Consider the following 20,859-nt stretch of genomic DNA (forward strand, 5'->3'; position numbering starts at 1 on the left):
AATGCCCATAAACAAATTAAATGCAGTATGTCGTTAATATAGTGATAACCTGTCTGTCAAGGGCGTCCTCACTGTGACTTCATTTCGGATGTTGGTACATACACTTCCACCGTTTAAGCTGGTAATTTTCCACTCGCCACGAAGGGGAGTGGTTGCACTGAGACAGTGCATGTTAGACGCATGGCATGAGGGGAAAGGATAAAAGTGCGTCTTTTGGATATCGTATGGTTATAATTGAGATTAAGTTGATTTGGAACGACACTTTCACGAACACTTGCGTCTTGAACACATTAATTGGAACTCTTGTCCATATGTTCAATAGGCAGAAGGTGCAGTAACAGCGGATGCAAAAATGATTAGCCTAGTTTTTTTCTCTTGTCACGTGATTCTACGCCAGTTGATGGAAAAATACAGGACTTTCTGTAGGCAGTGTGTTAGGCTTTACAAAGCTTGGAGAGTGTCCAGGCGAAACAACACATTTGAACGGCTATTCTGTTTCATCTGCCAACCAAATTTCAATTTACTTTGATGAATGACCAAGATAAACAGTATCGTTACAAAAACAATATGAAGGTGTTTGGTTAGAATGTCAAGGATGAGCAGACATTATTTGGTAGATTGCAGATGGACAAGCCTGCAAAACATATACTGCAATTTCGGCAGTCTCATGCCATGCATAATCTGCAGGCTAGTCTTGTGCATCATGAAACCTCTAACCTCTAACTGCAGCCTAGCCTACTCCCCCACCTAATGCCTCACAAGACAAGAGAGAAGTCCCAGTGAACCTGTGCGAATAGCCTACATTAACAGGCGACACTCAAGCTGTTTGCTTTCCTGCTGACATAGAAACGGTCGAAGTCAATGTCAAACATAAGAATGCACTTCTGCTCCTAAAACTGCTTTCCAGGAACTTGAAACTGCATTCCTTGAACACACGAAGTAGCAGTGCCTGATAACTGCTATACATTTTATGACCTAATTGTGGTTAAACACACTGGCATGTGATTAAGGCACTATAGCCTACTTTTCTTATGCATTTTACATTTTCTTAGTTCAAGGCATAGTTTAACAATTGCAAGATGATGAGAAATTGAACACCAACAAGTATTTGCTACTATCTGCCTGCCCATCTTGTATAGCATTTGCCTGTGTAAGTCTATCTGCATAGAAAGCATGGTCAGGTCTATCCTTCTTCACCTTTTCCACAGGCATCCTAAATATTTAGTACAGTTCTCCATATCTGGCCTAGTAAGTTGTTGCCATGGATAGTACTTTAGTTTAACATACTGCTAAGGTAACACTTTTCCCAAAGTCATAATACATTTGGTAGTGGGGTTATACCCTCAAACATATTTTTCAAAGTTTCTATGACAACATACCACAGTGTGGCAGTGTGCAAACTGAAAATCACAACGGACTCATCTGTTAGTGATGGCGAACTGACCGATGAGTCGGTTAATTAACCCGATTCGTGTCAGTGAATCGGGAGAATCGAGTGCCACACGTCAATGAACCGACTCACTGCTGTTTTTTTACCACATTCGTGGCGGCGCGCTTCGCACGAGCTGTGTGCGTCAGTGCAATCGGTGGTACCTGTTTGCTAGGTGGTTTTCTTCTGCTACTGTGTGTGTAGTAATCTAGCTCATCAGCGCCTCCATTGGAGTGGTGGTAGAATCAATCAGGAAATGGGGTACTGATAGCAAATAGCAAGAAGCAGACCGAGAGAATTGTTGACTGAACGAGTTGAAAAACGGTTGCGGTCGGTGAGAGCTAACTAACGTTGAAAGTCAATCGCCAATGTAATGTATCATCAATACTCTGCAAATAAAAGGCTGTGATATAATTGTGCTTTTTGTAGCCAATGTTTGTCTTTATAAAATCACTACTTTTTTTTGCAGTATTTCGTGCATGGCAACTGTTAAAATAATCTAGCCGAATGAATATTAACGATACGGTGGGCTACGACCTACCGATTCACAACAGGTTAGACCTAGCAGGAGTTAGTCTGTTCTTGGTCAAATCCATATAGTGTTAGTGCAAGCAAGTATGCTATAACATTAGACAAGCTTGGTGGTTACGTTCCATGTCAAGAAGATGTGAGTGTTGGCTGTTAACATTTTAAAAGGCTAAATGGCAGGAGGAGAGCAAGACATTTGCTTGCGCTTTGAGGCTGCATGTTGCATGTTTTGGAGCGACTATGGCGGAGGGAGTAAATGTGCGACCCCCCCCCCCCCCCCGCGAACCGAAACCGAATCAATTAACCCGGTACGCCATTCAAAAACCGCTCGGTTGAACCGGTTCGCGTCACTGAGTCGTTTTTCCCATCACTATCATCTGTCAGTTTACCATAAACAACAGAGGCATTTCACTCAGACACGTGTGAGATTTTGAAGTGTTCAGGATTGGGCTGGCCAAATCTTGTTCTGCTTGGTCTTGGCAAACTGCTTACATACATTATCATTGCATCACAGAAATGGCTGACCCTTCAATAACATTCACACACAATGTTGTTGTTTTTTCTGCTCCAGGCATGAAAAAAGCAGTGCCATTGTTTGCGGAGCAATAGCATTGGAATGCATGCAGTATGCAGTGGAAATAAATCATGCTCTCACACATCTTCTCCTGCTGTAAACTGCACTTTGTTGATTCTTTTCTAGGACTAACAGGAGCTAAAATTGTGCAACTCTGCAGTCTTTGTGTTATAGGTTACAATTGTCAAAGCTTTAGTGGCATTGCGGACTAACTGGACTATGCAGGACTTCACAGTGGATTTTCCTCCATTATAAATCATGTTCATACAACTTTATGTGCACACTAACCTTATTCTACATGGTTTCTCTCCCAGCTATATATCTGACATCTCGGTGCCTTTTACACTTGCATGTATAGAGAATCTCTGGTAGCGTCTTTTTTTACTCAAGACTAAAGGTGACAGATCATTTAGTGTCAGGTCCCCAATGCTTTGGAATGATCTAGAGGACATCAAGTTAGCAAAGACAGTGTCCTCTTTTACTCATCTTTAGGACATATATACCGTTCTTAAGTTTGACAGCCTCTTGAAAATGAATTGATGTTTTAATTCAGTTGTTTTGTTTATTTTCTTTAAATTATATGGCTTTGATTTCTGCATGCAATTGTTTTATTTAGAAAATCTATTACTTTCATATTTATTTTATATAAAGATTCTTATTATTATTTAATAATAATAGTAAACTATAAACTATGCCTATGAGCAAGTGTAACACTGAACATACAACATAGGGGAGGGGAGAGGTGAAGCTCTGTCCGGAAGTCTATGTTGTGAGAGCAGAGCAACCCCCTCCCCAACATTGTTATAACCAAAACAAAGAGCTCTCTCTAGTGGCTGATCTGAAAGCCCTAATGTCTGTGATTTCAGCACTTTAAGCCTTGTGAGTGGGTATCAATTAAAACAACCATGGTCAGTGATTTTTAATGTTAATTCAACATTGAGATTTATGTACAGTGTAACAGATCTTATTATTTATTTGTTTGTTTTTCGAAGAAAATCATATTCTTTGGGATGATGTATAATGACTGAAAGCAACTGGCAAGTGTTGGAGCATTGTTTTCTGTATAGTGATAGCAGTTTTCTACACAAAACACTCAAAGCATGATGTTTGTGCAAGTAAGACTTTCTTTGGTTGGAACAATAGACAAAGGGCAGACATAAAAGGCCGGATGTGTCCAAATGTCCATTGCACAAAGAATAGAGACAATGTCTACCTTTCACTTCACTGTGTCCAGTCTTTGTTCCCCAATACCAAATACAAGAGCCATTCATTGTACCCTTACATGATATCAGTTTGCTCTGTGGCAACAGGGGACAGTTGAAGCCACCCGAGAGGCAGATCAGTGTTGGACGGAAATCTAATTCCCAGCAGAGTTAGAAAATATCAATATTGGGAGTGCAGAGAGAATTTACATAAAAGTTGATTTGCAGAGCACACTGGCTTACTGTCAGTGCTCAGGAGTCGTTGCTCGTGGATATTGAATTAAGGGGACGCTGTGACTGTCCAGCTCAGTTTCCAGGAGTTGGTGATGTCACATGACCATTTGTGTATTGTGCGCCAAGGCCCCAGACTGGTAACCCAAGCTGGGCCAGATAAACACCGGGAGTGTTTGCCACTCCCCCCCCCCCCCCCCCCAGCCCCAATTGTCCTTTCCTCAAAACCTCTACGTCTTCACGTAAAGGTACCAGCCTGGCATCCTGTGAGCAGTATGTACACATTTAGATTCAATGCCATCTGCTGAACCAACCAACCTCAAATCCATCTGTACTCACCTGCTCCAGCTCCCTTGTACTCTTGTCTTTCCTCTACATCTGCTTTACACTTGTTGTCGCCTTGTAATAAACACAGATGGCTTGTACTGCCAGACCACCTACATGACCGACTGACGGGGAGTCCACAACCCAAAAACGATGACTCACGGTGGAGTGCTGAAGGAGAAGAGGCTCTCAGATGGAGGCTCTTCTCCAAGCACCAGACAAGACTTGTGGGTGGCAGGTGATGATGATGCTTCAACAACTGATTGCTTGTAGGTAACATCTTTTGATGGCATATAATTTCATCTTTCAGCTTTTCTTACTTTTTTTGTCAGTAAATACTATACATTTGTTTTCTGCCTTTTGTAGTGACATCTATCCAAATTAACTTGAAAATTCCCGCACAGCACAACACTGGCCATTATTATAGTGTTTAGGGGTTACACACTTCAAAATCATAATTAAGTGAGTCATCATATCGCACACCAGTGTAAGTGAAGATTTGGATGATGAACGTTCGATGGTTTACAATTAGTTACCATTGTTTACATTAAGCACCAACAGAGAGGACAGGAAAACAATGTTACTCAAAACCTCTAATACATGTTAATAATGATAACAATAAACATTTTAACAGAACATGGACAAAAGACAACTTGATTTCACACTTTTTATTTAAGACTTTTGAAGACTCTTTTTGGCCTCAATGTTGCAAATGTTTTAAGCCTACATGCCACAAGAAGGTAGGGATGAAGTCAGGCATGGGACCATCAGGGTTAACCATTCATTCACGTCACCATAGCATTTCCCCCTCAGTAAAGTACTAAATCCTTGCACAGAAATTAATGGAAGTGAATGGAGGTGATCAGTCAAAGTCATGTGAGTTGAACTTAGGGCCACAGTTATTTCAGGTGATTAGAACTACCTACGCTACTGCAGACCAAGCAGGCTGGGGACTCCGGTCCAGAAGTGGAGCCGAACCAGACAGCGCCATAGTGGGCCTCTGAGCGGCTCTAGGGCTGGAGGGGAGCAGGAGGCGGAGGGATGTGGGGGCGCTGGAGGACCCATCTGGACTGCACTGCTGCTGAGCATCTTGTTTTCTTCTCCAGTCCACATGCTGCAGCTCTTATGTTGGTCTGGACTGCCCGAAGCGTGACTTTCCTCTGCAGACGAAGAGGGGGAGGGGGGGGGCAAAGGGGAAAATAATGCAATTTGTAATGACTTATGCAGAAGAGTGCTGAAAAGGAACAGTATATGTATCAATGTATATAATTCTTTATTTCAGACCCAGGGGAATCCATATCACATCACAGTATATAAAAAACAAAAACACAGGGCAAAAATATAAACATACAAAGAGACCATATAAAATGTATAAATATATAAAATGTTTATACCATGTATAAAAATGGCTATTATTCCTTAACAGTTACTGCTATATTTTTGTTTAACCCATTGAATTCAAGCTGAAACTCTACACGTCAAACATCAAGATTGCTTCATTTCAGATCCATTCTGAGGCAAAAATGACCACACTTGGGTCACAGTGTGCAAATACTTGGAACTAACTGTGTGGCACACACAAAAGGGACAAAAATGAGATCTGACATGTGAGAATAATTTCAGCACTACACTGCATTACGATGTGATCAGCACCTGTGGGTCTTCTCAGAGCTACTGTGTCGTCCACTTCCTTGGGAAGCACTCCTGAACTGAGCCTCAAGCCTGGAGTAGATTCCTCCTGCATACTAGGAACAGTATCCCATACAAAAGTAATGAGACCCTAAAATATGCTATTGCATGCTACTGAATGACCACAACCACCACAGAAGCTTTCAAATGCAAGTTTCAAGTCATAATATTTGTACATGACTTGAGTACGAAATATAAACACTTTAAGACAATGGGTATGTAGAAATGAACACAAAGATGACCATTTTGTGAGCGGAGTATTTACCTCTTTCACATCCTTGGATTTGCTTTGTTCTACATCACCAAACCTCAGCTTCGTGAGATGTCCAATAATTTCCATCATCCTCCGTTGATCTGAGACACGGGTCAGAAAAAGAAAAGCAGGAGCAAATCAATGCAAAAGCTTACAGATACTGAAAATAGAAGACTCCAAGTGACATGAATAAAGGATCTATTTTTGGCCAATCACATCACTGCCATAGCTGTCAGAGCTTTTTTAAACTAAACAAATAAATAAGGTCTACAAATAACTTTGTTCCAACACAGCTATTAGTATCAGGATATTGCATTTAGACAAAAATAAGGCACCACAGTTATTTTAGTGTGTAGCACTTCAGACAAGGGTGGGCAGCACAGTGAAAGGCATACCGTCTTCTCTCTGGGCATCCTGGTTGAACCGCATGGATCGGGAACTGTCCCATTTACTCTTTTGGATGCTTACACTGCAACAAGATCAAATTTCAGTTCCAGTGAGCTAGTATAGTTTTTCTTTTTTGCTTGATTGAATTAAATCTTAATTATTTTAAAATAAAGTAAAGTATGATCAGAATAGAATGACTGAACAGCACAACATTCAACTTTGACATGCTGACGAAGACACTTGCGGAACAGAGGGCGTTTGTTATGTATGCATTGACCCCCCCCCCCTTCCCCTCCCCTCAGGGTGTGACCGAGGATTTGACAGAATGATCATAGTCCATGAGTTATGCGTGTACTCACGTGAATGGAGTGGAATCTCGTGAGGCAGCCTGTTCATAACAAAAACAAAGGAAATGCTCGGGGTTATGTTTTGCTGGTTAACAACACACACACATATTGGAAAGAGCGGGAGACCGGAGACACACCTTCTCCACACTCCTCTCTTTGCGATGAAAGTTGGGTGAGGACACCTGCCTCTTCAGTGGTTTGTTCGATTTCCTTGCTTTCTTTGCAGCTAGTCAGGAAGAACGAAAAAACAAAACATTTATTATTTTAAAAGATTTTAACATAGCAATGGCCTGAATGATAAAGTATAAATATGTAAGCAAAAGACTGATGCCATCTACTGGCCACTCCTTGTAAAGACAAATGACCTTGCTTCTTTGAAACCTCCTCCTCATCCCCAACCTCATCTTCAGTGACCTCTGACCCAGTGGTGTAGTCTTCATCCTCAGAGAGCAGAGACTGAGGACGCTGCAGGATGATTTACATTTACATTAATCACAAGACAGGCACAACACACGGCAGAATCCACACCACATTCATTTCTTTAATGCCATGATGGGGGAAAAAAGTCTTCCACGAACCAACTGCAGATTCCAGTTTTTCAGCAATGAAAACTGTAACAAAGGTGAAAAAAAAAGGTTAACCATTAATACCATTAATATAGCATGTCAAGTGCGTATGAAATTAGTACTCACAGCAGTGAGTTCTCCTGTTCTAAGACAGGACAGGACACCCGGCTCCAAAAGGATGTCGCAGTCTGTTGCTTTCTCTCCCACTGGAGGTGACTCCACAGGACTACAACAAACACGACACAGACACAGACACAGACACAGACACAATGCTGAAAATAATGTGATAAAGAAGGCAGCCATATGGATAATTTTACTTAAATTATAATACTCTGATGCAGTATCAAGGGAGACATGTATACATATAAATATCTGCTTAAGTTAGGGAATTGGGGCTCACAAGTATGGATTTGGGGTACACTTGTTCCTCACCTCTCAGGTTGTGGGGCAGAAGTGATACACACGTCATCCCTGTGAAGCAGGAGGTCATCGAGCAGTCCCGTCTGTGCTGTACTCACCGGCTGACCGCTGCAGTCACCACCATCCGATGCCCCAACGACATGATCCCGCATCTTACAACCCTAAAAACGACACACAACCCACACACAGGCATTGGCTAGTTAGCTATCCGCATAGCAGGCCTAGTAGCAGAATTACCGTCAAACAAGGTCAGCATTTGTACACTCTCCTCCTGGCCACTTCCAGAAATAGCCTGACTGGCATGGAAGTTGGCATGGGGGGGGGGGGGGGGGGGCGTGCTGACATACCTTGGGCATGCATGTGGGGTCGAAGCGCAGCACTCTCTGGTTGCAGCAGGGGTAGATGCCCGTGCCGTGCCAGGCCTGCTCTGCCCCTATGCCCGCGTACACCACCGCCTCCGGGTGATATTTGCAGTGGGACAGCTCAGTGCATAAAAACGTCTGTGCAGAGAGATACAGGACACAGCTGCTCTGTCAACACAGTGCAATCCCAGGATACAAGGGGGAAACGTAACAAAACAGAAAAAGGCAGTATTTGTCTTTTTTTGTATTTAGTTATGATAAGGATAATGTGCGGCCTTGATTCAGTTGAATACCGCTAATTTATCTTTATCAAAGAAGTTGGAGACTTTGGTGAGTCACAAGGCACATAAAGCTGACAAATAAATCCTGATTTTGGTTAAAGATCAACAGATAAAACAGTACAATTCATCGATTTACAATAACTTTCTTTACTGGTGATCACATACTGTACAAAAACTTTCCACAAACCAGCTGCAGACTCAAGTTTTTCCAAGAACAATTGAATAAACTAAACCAACCAGTCTTGTGTACTTTGACAATAGGCTCACCTGTTTACAACATGAGCAAGTGAGGGAGTTGATGGTTCCCCAGATCCTCCAGTAGGCCAGCACCCACGACTTGAGCTCCTCATACAAACCATTCAGATAGTCATGGATCTCCCAGCCCTTGTGCCTGAAGACCACACAACCAGAACTTCAAACCCAATTCTGCTTCTTTAAAGGACAATAGGCATAGACTCACAACATGTTGTTTACAGTAATTTCCTGTGTATTAGCCACATTGTGTATAAGCCGCAGGACAGTGTTTTATGCAAGTTAAAAGAAACAAAACCATATTAACTGCCCCCCTGTATTAATCTCATAGCTACATTTTTTTTTCAAAATCAACGTATAAGCCACGGCTGATAGTCGGGAAATTACGGGTAGCTGGAAAAACAGCTGAACAACAGGAGCACACTTTTACTACGAACACTTTAAAGGCTGCCGAGGGTCTTGTTCACCTGGTGTGATTGTATATAATGTTGCCGTGAGGGTCGATGTTGATTTTCCCTGGGACACAAGGGATCTTCCTCTCCGTGTCCTTGGTCAACAGTTTTTGGCAGAGACCACACCTGGGAGAAGACATACATAGCAGTAAAATAAAACTGAAGGGAGAGAACACGCATATCCCAATAACACTATTATTCAACCCAGCAAGTTGAAGCAAACTAGAGCAAAGTGCCTTGAAAACATTACACACATTAAATCATTATCGGGAGCTGTTTTTGTGTACAAAGTTGATTTAGATATTTTCCTATGATCTCACACATAGTAGTCAGGCACCCGTAGTAGTAGTTAAGAGTAGTAAGTGAAAGTGATGATTCAATCTAACAACCAGCAAGGCTTGTCTGACCTGTACAGAGTGGCAGCGCTCCCTGGTGAGTCGGGGTTCTCACGATCAGGTTCGAACAGCCTCTCGATTTTCTTCTGGAATAATTTGCTTCAAGAGATATCATGCACATTTATTGATAATGATAATTTACAAAACATATATAAACATATGCTCATAATAACATCAAAACCATGATATTGTTGGGAGAGATAAGGGAATTCTCATAACGACATCAAAACCATGATGCTGTTGGGAATTGAAAGAGAATTCAAAAAGTTACCTTTTGAATTTGTCCTTTTTGTCCTTAATGTCATCCGCTTCGTTATGATTGAAGAGGTCGGCTATGCGTGCAGCCAGGTTGCTGTTGATGCAGTTCATATTGCATGGTGTCGCTACTATGGCACTCATGTTTTTGTGACAGAACTGAACACAATCTTCAACCTAACGAGTCAGGAAAAGAAAGAATTGTTGCAACCGTCTAACACATTCCAGTTGAAATACCAACATCTTCTACAGCCGAGATTATTAATTAACATGCTGACACACAGCACCATACCTCAATAATAAAACTCACATGTATGGGCCACCATGCATGCAGCAAGCCATGAACACAAGATCACAATGGCTTCACATCACCACACTTACTAATGTGTCCATCTTCAAGAATTCAGAGGAGATCAGGATTGAGATCACATTGCTGGGTTCTGTAACCGACAAACACCACAAAACCCACCACGTGACAAATGGCCAAAAGTAGAGCCCGCATGACACACACCACCACAAGCTCCCACACCAGAACAAGACACACCACAGGTCACGACCCCACCCTGCACAGCACTACCAGACATGGATAAATAAACCAAGCACTGACAACCACCTAAAATGAGCGCTATTAATATGAACAGGACAACATCCCCACCCCACACACTCACACACTCACACACACACACACACACACACACACACACACACGCACACACACGCAGGCATTTGTGAGTGAACAAAGAAAAAACTCATAAGCTTGAGTTGAGTTTTACCGAGCTTGGGCTTCTCGTAGTGATTCTCAGTGTCGGCATTCCTCTTGACATAGTTCATGAGCCAGTCGAAAATCTGCACATCGCAGTGCACCGAGATGTCGACCTCCTCCCAGCGCTGGGCGTCCACTGACAGATACTCGGCGAAGTAGCGCATCTCACTGATCAGCAGATCCCGGGGGCACACAAAGTCCTGCTTCAGATTCTTAGCCTCGTCGCACACGTGGATGACCATGTTATGGCTGTGAGGGGAGAATTGTGTAAACTTGGTACATAAACAGGGACTCACCTCCAAACTATGACATTGCTATTAGCTGTTAGCGTTAGTAGCTGTACGTTTTTCTTGACATGCCCCCCGGTACCAGCCAGCCTTACCTCGTCCCAGTGTTCACCCTCTCTCCCTCTTCGGACGCCACATTGCTCTCGGTCTCAGCCGCTGCTCCTCTCCCAGAGGGCAAAACCGTAAGGCCTGTGCACAAACCACAGAATCTTCCGGTAAAGCTAGGAATGGTTGTCAAGAGTCTTTTATTTTGGACACACCACAAAGACGCCATCTCTGATTTCCCATGTGATCGCTGGCTAATCTTGCAAATGCCCCACCTGAAACTGAGATGGTGCTCTGGTTGGCACGTGCATCTCCTGTGTCTCCGGTCAGCTCCAGCAGAGACGACTTGATGTAGGAGGAGAGAGTGTCTGATGGTGAGCTCCCACCCACCGTCAGAGGGTTACACTGCTCATCCACGAGGGGGAAACTGCCAGTGCTTTTCAGTTCCTCAAATCTACGTGCACACTGCACACAGGAGAAAATTAATATCTTGAACAAAGGAGATATGTCTCATAACATCAACATGTCTGAATCAATATAGACATATCAAGTGAAACACATACTGTAGTTTTATATGATCGTTTGGCAGCACCCTCCATAAAAGGCTAGTGTACTGGATAAAGGATGTTTTTCTACATTAGATAAATAAGAACTGTAGAAGAGGTAGTTGCAAGTGACTACTACTCCCTAACTAGTAATATGGCAAGATCTGGAAGTTGGAAGCTACATTTACCTCCTTTGGAGTAAAACCAGGGACCAGCTGAGCCACACTCTCCCAGTTGATGGGCTGTGGCATTCCCCAGAGAGAGCTGAGCACCATGTCCAGGACCAGTGTGTTGTTGTCATATGGGAAATTGTTGTTGACTGAGCACAGACGACTCATTCTGAGAGAGATACATATTTCAATTATTGTAACAGTGTATAACTGTGTAATAATAATAATAAAAAGGAGTAGGGTATAGCCCTGCAGGCTGCAGGGCAATTAGGACAACCATAGTTTTATATCACTGCCCCTCTTCGACATCAGTCGGTTTAAGCACACCCTTGACAAAGCATGCGAGTCTAACTTAAACTCAAAACTGCTGATATCTTGGAGAGACAAATGACTGTGTGGGCTCATGGCTGAGTGAGCTATCTTGACTTACTTGCTTACTCTGGTGGATGTTTTATTGCGACAACCTCCCTCGTCTGTCGGATGCTGTCATCAGATAACCTTACTTCTTCGGTGAGCCGGTGGGGAGGTCAGCTTTTTTCTAAAGTAACATGTTCGCGTGACAATGTGTATCAAATACTAAGTTACGTCGCCAAGCAGAAGACAAAAACAACTTAGAGTAAGAGCTTGTGGCATACCAACATTAGGATAAAATAGCTAGCTACTGAGAATCAGTAACGTTAATCGATAGCTTCTTTGACAACCCCAACTTCAGACCATAATGTCATACTATGTTGAAAAGTTACTTACAAGCATCTCTTATTCTTTGAGTGGAAGCTTTCGTAGTTTCAGTGAATGACTAGAAACCCATGTGAGCACTCATGCACTCTGACTAGCTAAGTTAGCAAACTACAAGTAGCGCCGCTGTATGGTTCTAAGCAAAAATATAACTATCTAGGCTACTGCAGCAGCGGCCATCCTCCTCCTCCCATCCAGAAAACTGACAAAGTGACAAAAATGGATGTACGGGTAAGATGCGCAATCATTGCCACTCTGAGGGAGGGGACAGCTTACTTGGACTGTGGAGGAAGATTAGTCGGGCGTAGCATCATCTAGTTCAGTGTATCCTCTCCTCGTGCACTTCCGGTGCCGCAGTGCAGCAGGTGCAAATATGCGTCCTCGTTGCTTGGTGACAGCATGACCTCCACTCACATCCTCCTCTCCTGCTAAAGACTTTGTTTTCTTGAACAATCAGTAAATGTAGGGCTCTCTCTGACGCTACTTTCGTGCCAGTGTTGATCTGTGTATTTGCTTTTTATGGTCCGCGTTTGCAAAAGTGCTCTTCGAATGTTGTCATGAAGCTCAAGGTCATGAAGTCACATGTGGCTTTCACATGTGTCATTGCTTTTTCAAATGTTTACCTCCCGTAAATAAATGTAGTCTCAGAAAAGCTTTTACAAAATCCTTTACAAAAACCTTTACCAACTCATGATGCCACTCTATAAAATGTTGTAGCAACACCACCATCTGCTGGCGAAAGTAACACCTCACAGATTCCGTGTTTTACCGCTAGATGGCAGTATTGTACGAGTTTTAGTTCAAGTTCATTCCAACAAGTCATCACAGGCATTTTTGCGAATTCTCAATTCACAGATCACCCTTTTTCCTTCCTGGTTAGCTTGGTTTGTTTCAAAATCATATGCTCATTTGGCTTTATATGTTCATTAGGGTTTATCATCACCCGATGCGAATGACAGAATGACAGTGTAGCCTAGTTCAGAAAAAGTCAGGCTACAGCTGCATGTGAACAGTGTAGGGCCTGGAGCAGACTCAAAACATATTCACTAAAATAAAATGTAGGCTGCCTACTGCAACTAATACTAGAATTTTACTGTGCAATCTAGAACTTCCATCAAGCTGAAAAGCACAAAAGTTGAAAAAGTTAGAGTTAAAAGCCTAATAAAAGTCAAAAGCATTTAGTTCATGATAATAATAATAATTCTGATACAAGTCAGAGACCACTGCAATGCCTGCCATTCAAAGAACTTTTGCTGTCTACTCACAATTCCAACACAGCATGAGGTCAGAATTGTTTCTAATTAAGGTAGAGCAGTTCACGCATCATCCTTTGGACACAGTGCACTCATGGTTCTCAGTAAGACAAGAGACTTTAAAAGGAAGAAAGGGAGTTGGAGCACTCTGATCACTTGCAGTCATTTATTTCAGTGCAAGCACTTGACTAACGTTTTGACACAACTGTGTCTTCCTCAGAGTCAAAATAGTTTCTTTTTCATATTCCTGTAACTTAGCACTTGGACATGACAGTTTTTAGCGGTACTTGGCTAAATTAATTAGCATATATTTTGTCAAATAAGTTCAGTAAGTTCAGTAAAGCTGCCATAAGTAGCCTACATTTTTTGGCCTTCGACCTACGGACAAATGATGGCAATTTTAACAATGTTCCACCACTTGACAGCTTGTCAGCTCTGGGGGGAATATACCTATCTCCTTAAACTCCAGAAAATCCTTGGCCAATGAAACAAAGCCATCTATGTGTAATTGATCAAGTAGTCTATGAAAATTAAGGCTATCTTTGATATAAACATTTTATACATGGGGTTATACATCAATGTCTTATAGGCCAGGACTACTCACTAACATGTAAAATACTGATTAAGATATAGTGCTTAATAAGTTACTTTATAAAGTAGTAATAATGCTTGATATAATAATAATAATAATAGTAGTGATATAATAATAATAATAGTGATAATAATAATATAGCTATTTTAATATTATAAATGTAAAGAAACTTAACATGTTTACTCAATTAGCATTTTTGCTATCATGCTAGCTTGTAGTGACATGCTAATGTGTTACATATTCTTTTAATATGATATTGTGATAGTTTTAACAATATATGTAAACAGAGGTATTAGGAATACTATGACTGCCAGTATTTTCACTTTGGACAAAGGTGTCTGCCTAATAGCATAACCATAACCGTAACCGACTGCCACCAGATTTTTTTTGTGATGTCAAGCTAGGCTCACTAAAGTCAGCTGAAGTATTTTTGTGTGCAACCTGCTTTCAGGATGCAACTAACCGCAGAACACCTGACAGATACCTGGTTATTAGCTGTTGATAATGTGTTATTATCGAACACAGAGGAAATGACTGGGGTCACATTCAGATAGGACAGTTTATGGACATTTTTATTCCCAAAATAATGACTAATATTTACATAATTACATAGTTGTAAATGTGTCCAGGAGAATTAACAAGCACAAATTAAATAACCGCAGAAAAAGTGCATATTTTTAGGAAGGATTCAAAATATGTAAATGCACAGAACAGTTTTACTCATATGTCACACACTCAAATGGGTTAGCAAGAAAAGCCATCCGTCTAAACCGGTACACATAATGTGGTTCATTTGTATGCCCCTGGAATATCTATAGAGTACACACCATGAGGCTGTTGCCATAGATATTGTAAAGCTTTATAATATCTATGGCTGTTGGAGTATTAACAATGGAATTCTTGGAACATTCCTGATTCATGACAAGGGGTTCATGTTAATGATGTTTTCAACTATTTCATAACAAGCAAAAAGAACCAACATACCCAATAACTGAACACGTGTTATGAGGGCACATAATGATTTGACATGTTATGGCTTTGATCCGACTAAGTGTATGCTTCCACAATATCATGACAGTAATGTTAATCAAATCCGAATTTAAAACGACAAACGTTCCCTCTTTTGTACACAAATCTCCGGTGATAAAATTGAACATGAAGCTAACCGCATGACAGAATTGTTGTTGAATCGTTGAATCCACATATTTATTTCTGTTGAAAATGCTCACTGGGCATTAAAGCATGGTTGTGGGACCGTGTGATGTACCAGCATCAGTGAAGGGCCTAACTAAGTTGCAGTGCAGCCACATACAGTTGGATTCTCCACTCCCACTCCTGGGACATGGACACGGGAACACAAGTCACCTGATCTGGCGACAGGGAATGAAGTGAAACCACACACAGGGCTTCCGATACATTCTATTAGTGCATTCCGCACACTAAGCACACGCGTCCCTACAGCAGATCCATCTTTTCTGACGTCATGACTATTGAGGCCGGGGCACACGGAGCCGGCGTTTCCCGGAACACCGACTCCAACATCTCTTCCGGGCAACTTTGAGGCAGCACCGTGGCAGGGCTGGTGCCAGAGGCAGAGGCCAGGCCTGGCTGGGGGGCCTGCTGTTGCTGCTGTGCCAGCCTCTCCAGCTCCGCATGCCTCCTACCCCTCCTCTTGCCAAGGACCTTCACGTAGTTGGCAGGGACCAGGCCTGTGGTCTGGCCGTCCACGCTGGCCAACAACCAGCCGCGAACTCGAGGCTGTTGCTCTGCAGGTGTGGAAAAGAGGGAGCGAGCGGGTGAGGGAAGAGAAGATGGGAGCATGTGAAACATGATAATAAATAATAATAATAAAAAACAATGTTCCAGATTAAGTATCTGAGGCTGACAGAGATGTGTTTGCTTTTCTTAAGTATAAAAATCATTCTCGATGGCAATGAAACAAAATGAAGTGACTTGAGATTTACAAAACTGCATGCTGCCGCACACTGCCACCCCTCGTCCTTACCTTTGGGTGCAAGGTTGAGCATGTCTCCAGTCTGAAAGGAGAGCTCCTCCTCAGAGGCAGCTGTGAAGTCAAACTCTGCTCGGGCCACAACATGGTCATCCTCTCCACTCGCCCAGTTGGTGGCTGAAATGGAATTTCAAAATTAAACATCTTGAGAGTGAACTGCTACACTCTGAAATCCAGCAAAAAAATAAGGGTCCTGAACTTTTCGTCTGTGTGTACTTGTTTTCACTACACATACTGTATGGACAAAACATATTGAACAAAATGGTCTGCTTAATACCATAACCATATAATCATAATCATAACCATTATGGTAATGGTATTTAGCAGAGGCTTTTGTCCAAAGCAACATACAAATAACTGTACAATAGAGAAACCATAAAACACTTAATAATACTTAAACTAAGTAGATATTGAACAGATATGGTTTTGGACCTCTCTTGAAGGACCCAAAACCATCTCACGAACGGAAACTACTGGGCAACTCAGTGCACCAACAAGGAACCACTGAGGAAAAGAGCCAGCCATAAACCTAGCGACCGAACTAGAGCCAACTTTTTCTATATTCTACTTTTTGAAATAAAACAGGGTCACATTGAGTCAGAAAAACGTATTAACTTATTAGGTCTGGATATATGTGAATTAATGTGTGGTGTTATGTCTGTTTTGAAGCTGCTGTGACACTGTAATCTCCTGTTAAATGATCTATCTATCTAAAAAATATCACTGCCACAATAAAACATGGTCAAGCTGCATGCATGTGAAACAATTATTCCCATTCAACATCACTCCAAACTGTTTGCACCTGTTTCCTCTGTCCCCTCGGCAGACCGCAGAAGCCTCCAGATCAGGTAAGGGCCTCCCAGGACCACTGCAAAGAACAGGAAGATGGGCCAAGACTTCACTGAGTCGCCCCGAGGATCACTCCTCGCCCCGCCTGATGAAAGGGCAATAGTAGCTGTGGCCTCACTGTCGGCCCAAAGATCCTCCACCTCTGCGTCGCGGCGTAGTCCTAGAAGCCGCTGTAGTCGACGGTACAAGTAGCGCAACGTGCGCACCAGCGCAAAGGCTGACAGTACTTTGGCAAAGTGTGCTCGCAGTCGGGAAAAGTGGTTGGCTACATCCAGTACGGCACGGAAACTGTTGTATACAGCTGAAAAAGTGGCGTCCATCATCATACTCACAGATGAGAATGCCTGGACTATGCTCTCGATCGACTGAAAGGCCCTGCGGCTACTTTCCTCCGCCTGTTGGACGAAGCGGCTAGGCTGTGTCTCCTCCGTCCCAAAGCGACTGTAACCCAGAGCACCTCCACCCATTCCATACCCTCCATAGCCGTATGGACTGTAGCCACCATACATTGAGGTACCATAGTGGCCGTAAGATGATGGATAGGAGCCGAAGTTCGGGCGGTAGGACTGCTGGACGGGTCTTGGCGGCAACGGAGGTGCGACCCGTGTCAGACCAGGGGGGACTGAAGTGGACGGACCGATTGGCGTAGATCCATACCCAAAGTCTGTGGTACTAGAGTAGAGGAGTAATATTATGGTAACTTGAACATCAGTGTGCGTAGGTTATTATTACATAACATTATTGAGAACAGTTAAAACATCACAGATGAGTTTTTGTCGCAATCAGCACCACTTGTGCTCAACAATGATTATCTAACCAGATAGACTTCGACGAACCTTTAATGGAATCTAACTTGTTGGTAATACCAGAGACGGTTGAAAAAAAGTCTTAAGGATATTTGCTAATACCAACACTAAAATGAAGTCAAAGGGATTGCATCCGCTTTAACCCTCTCTGATTGCGTGATAGCCTTCACGCAAAACAGGGCAAGCGATGTCTTTGGGATAGCAGCTACCTGATGTGGACATGAAGTCACAATTCAATAGTTCTTGAAATTGAGAAAAACACAGGCCTTTGATAAGGTCATTAAATAGACACGTATTACACTTGCATGGCTTAATAACCTATATATATCGCTATACTAGCATACAGCTAGTTGAGCACCTACACTTTCTGTCAATACAAGTAAACAAAACAGGCCGCTGCGTATTTACCACTGCCATGCTAAATCGGCTAGCTAGCTTCCAAGCTAACTTACTATCGAGTGTGTAGCTAAGTAGTCACGTTGGGTATGGTATTTTCTAGGAAGTGAATTGATACTAACCGATAGTGCAGAGGTGCATTAACTGCCCCAGGAATCCGTCTCTCCCAGGGTTTAGGAGGAGGCTGTGACATCGTTCGAAATGCTTGTGAAAAATAATCTAATTCTCAAGATCCCTGACGCTCCGAAGTTTGCTAGCCACCTACTACAGCCAGGACCTAACTGGATACCCTCCGCCCTAACCGAAACGAATGGCGTTCAGGAGAAACCAATCGATTAGAGTCTAGATCGTAAAGTTTTGATTAGTTTAGTCTGACACATTGTGTGATCAAGGCTTGACAGAGTAGATAGATAGATAGATAGATAGATAGATAGATAGATAGATAGATAGGTACTTTATTGATCCCCAAGGGAAAATTCAAGAATTCAAGAGTAGTCGTAGGCTACTAGGCCTACTCTGTAAACCCAATAGTACATCCAGAAATGTTGAGTAGCCTACCTTTAAGTTTTATTGCATTAAATAATAGATATCACCATGAAACTTTCTTGTGTAAAAACATGTATTGCATGTTTTTCATATTTTAATGTTTACATAGTAGGCAAATGAGGCCCTATCTCATTAAAAATGCTCTAATTTATACACACAAAATCAGATGGTGTGATAAAGCCAGGCTCAAAAGTGTACCTGGAGGGCTGAGTTCGTGAAAACATTTAAGGAAGCTGGTAGGCAGTGTTGAACCATTAACTTGTTTATAGACTCTGTCTACAGTCTATGGTTTAATTCCATTGGTCACAATTGTGACCATACAACAAAATCTTGCTCTAAAAGTCACTGGATGAATTATTAATACATTTCCCCAAAAAAATAGAAACCTGAAAGGGTCTCAGTTAAATATGTGCAGTGCCACACAAATGTGTAGTGTAATTTGTCACATGGTCAGAGCTGCTTATATATGTTTTGGTAGCACCCTGAACAGAAAATCTCCACCCAAAAGCTCCCAAACTAAAGCTTAGAAAAGTATGTTTATGTAAACATAGGGCAAAGTGTTTTGGTAGGCCTACACACAATCTTTATGGTGTCTAGTATGGAGGGATGCGTACGAAATATGTGAACTTTGTTTGTTCCCATAGCATGTGTGAACATGATGACGGTCACAATTGCGACCGATGGGAAACAACACAGGACGATTTTAGGGATTGTGCAATCATCTCATTTCCAATGAATTCCGGTCAGAGATGATATGGGGACATTGTCCCAGGTCTGCTCTTTACATTTAAAGTTGTATCACACAATACTCAACATTGCCTCTGCAATTCTCTGTTATTCTAAATGTGCTGATTTTTACATAGAGAAGCCATTATCACATTATTATACACAGCTATTGTGATGGCTGATTTTCTACTTTCCTGCAAATACAGTATCAGATCTAACTGACTGGCCAGATTTTAACGATCATACATCAAAAACAGTAAATCATTGTCCTCATTGACTATTATATTACATAAATCACATAAACTAGGTGGAGGGGGGGTATAATCAATTCGTCTGTCAGCTGTTGAAGGCATATTGGCTGAATATGCAGACACTTGAAATAGACATGAACAACCTTCATCTGCACTGAAAGTACTCCTACGAAATACCACTGCTGGTCTCAATGCTGTGCTTGGGGAAGTTGATGCCACTCATAGTGAGCTAAAATATACTGGGACCGAGTTCTTTGTCACACATATGAGCAGAACACTGGCTACCAGATTTACAGTTGCAGCAAAAAGCCTCCTAAACTTAAAAAGCTTCCTCCAACTGATGCCAACCTGATGCTGCACAGACTGCGTGCTCATCTTCAGGTCATGTTGTGGAAGGCTGCAGGTCAGAGAGAGCCTCCTGCAGAGGCCAGAGACATCACAAAGTTTGGGTGGGAGGTTGCTGATGAAGGGACATGGCATGCTCGCACTTGCCATCCAGGCAGTGGCTCCAGTAAATCTTGATGTCACCAGCAGTAGCTGCAGCACATTGAAAGCCATTAGCAAAGGAGACTGCAACTGCCACGTTGTACAGACTACTGCAAGTGTGAAAGGGGTGAGGTCTGCTGCTGCAACCCATTCACAGTACATACAAATAAAGACCAAGAAGATGATGAGACTGAAGAGAATGAGGAAAGAAATGTTTTTTAAATATATGCCTACGTGTGTGTGCATGTGTGCATACTACGTATGTAGTTATTTTACTGCGTGTGCGCTGCTAGCATGCGCAATGTAATCAAATGGTTCGGTAAAAGGTCTATTCTAGGCTTATAGGCCTACGGTGCCAGTTCAGTAGACTGGCAACGCAAACAGCAAAGCCAAAGGCCGAAGTATACATATTCACATATTCGCTGTCTTCGCCTGTGAAAAGCCAAAATGT

At 42.3% G+C, this 20,859-nt stretch overlaps 2 protein-coding genes across 3 annotated transcripts; both read right to left on the reverse strand.

Annotated features, from left to right (window-relative positions):
- Positions 1-4,941: 4,941 nt before the first annotated feature.
- On the reverse strand, positions 4,942-12,760 carry sanbr (SANT and BTB domain regulator of CSR). Of its 2 annotated transcripts, XM_062519590.1 has the most exons (22): positions 12,505-12,756; positions 12,188-12,295; positions 11,776-11,926; positions 11,318-11,507; positions 11,093-11,186; positions 10,721-10,959; positions 10,329-10,387; positions 9,964-10,124; positions 9,705-9,791; positions 9,313-9,423; positions 8,861-8,984; positions 8,298-8,450; positions 7,963-8,111; positions 7,657-7,756; positions 7,543-7,575; positions 7,330-7,429; positions 7,102-7,190; positions 6,977-7,005; positions 6,626-6,699; positions 6,243-6,331; positions 5,942-6,033; positions 4,942-5,448 (listed from the first exon to the last, which is right to left on the reverse strand). In XM_062519590.1, exons 3-22 carry the CDS (start codon positions 11,923-11,925, stop codon positions 5,412-5,414), a joined length of 2,160 nt encoding a protein of 719 aa, XP_062375574.1. In that variant the 5' UTR covers position 11,926; positions 12,188-12,295; positions 12,505-12,756; the 3' UTR covers positions 4,942-5,411. The 2 variants fall into 2 exon arrangements, with proteins under 2 accessions (XP_062375574.1, XP_062375573.1); XM_062519589.1 differs by lacking the exon at positions 5,942-6,033 and having other exon boundaries at positions 12,505-12,760.
- A 2,131-nt stretch (positions 12,761-14,891) lies between these two features.
- On the reverse strand, positions 14,892-18,693 carry pex13 (peroxisomal biogenesis factor 13). The gene is made up of 4 exons (XM_062519591.1): positions 18,522-18,693; positions 17,151-17,869; positions 16,343-16,465; positions 14,892-16,103 (listed from the first exon to the last, which is right to left on the reverse strand). The coding sequence occupies exons 1-4, from the start codon at positions 18,590-18,592 to the stop codon at positions 15,793-15,795; spliced, it is 1,224 nt and encodes a 407-aa protein (XP_062375575.1). The 5' UTR covers positions 18,593-18,693; the 3' UTR covers positions 14,892-15,792.
- Between the last annotated feature and the right edge of the window lie 2,166 nt (positions 18,694-20,859).

The sequence above is a fragment of the Sardina pilchardus genome, chromosome 18 (genome assembly GCF_963854185.1).
Source record: "Sardina pilchardus chromosome 18, fSarPil1.1, whole genome shotgun sequence".
Classification (NCBI taxonomy): domain Eukaryota; kingdom Metazoa; phylum Chordata; class Actinopteri; order Clupeiformes; family Clupeidae; genus Sardina; species Sardina pilchardus.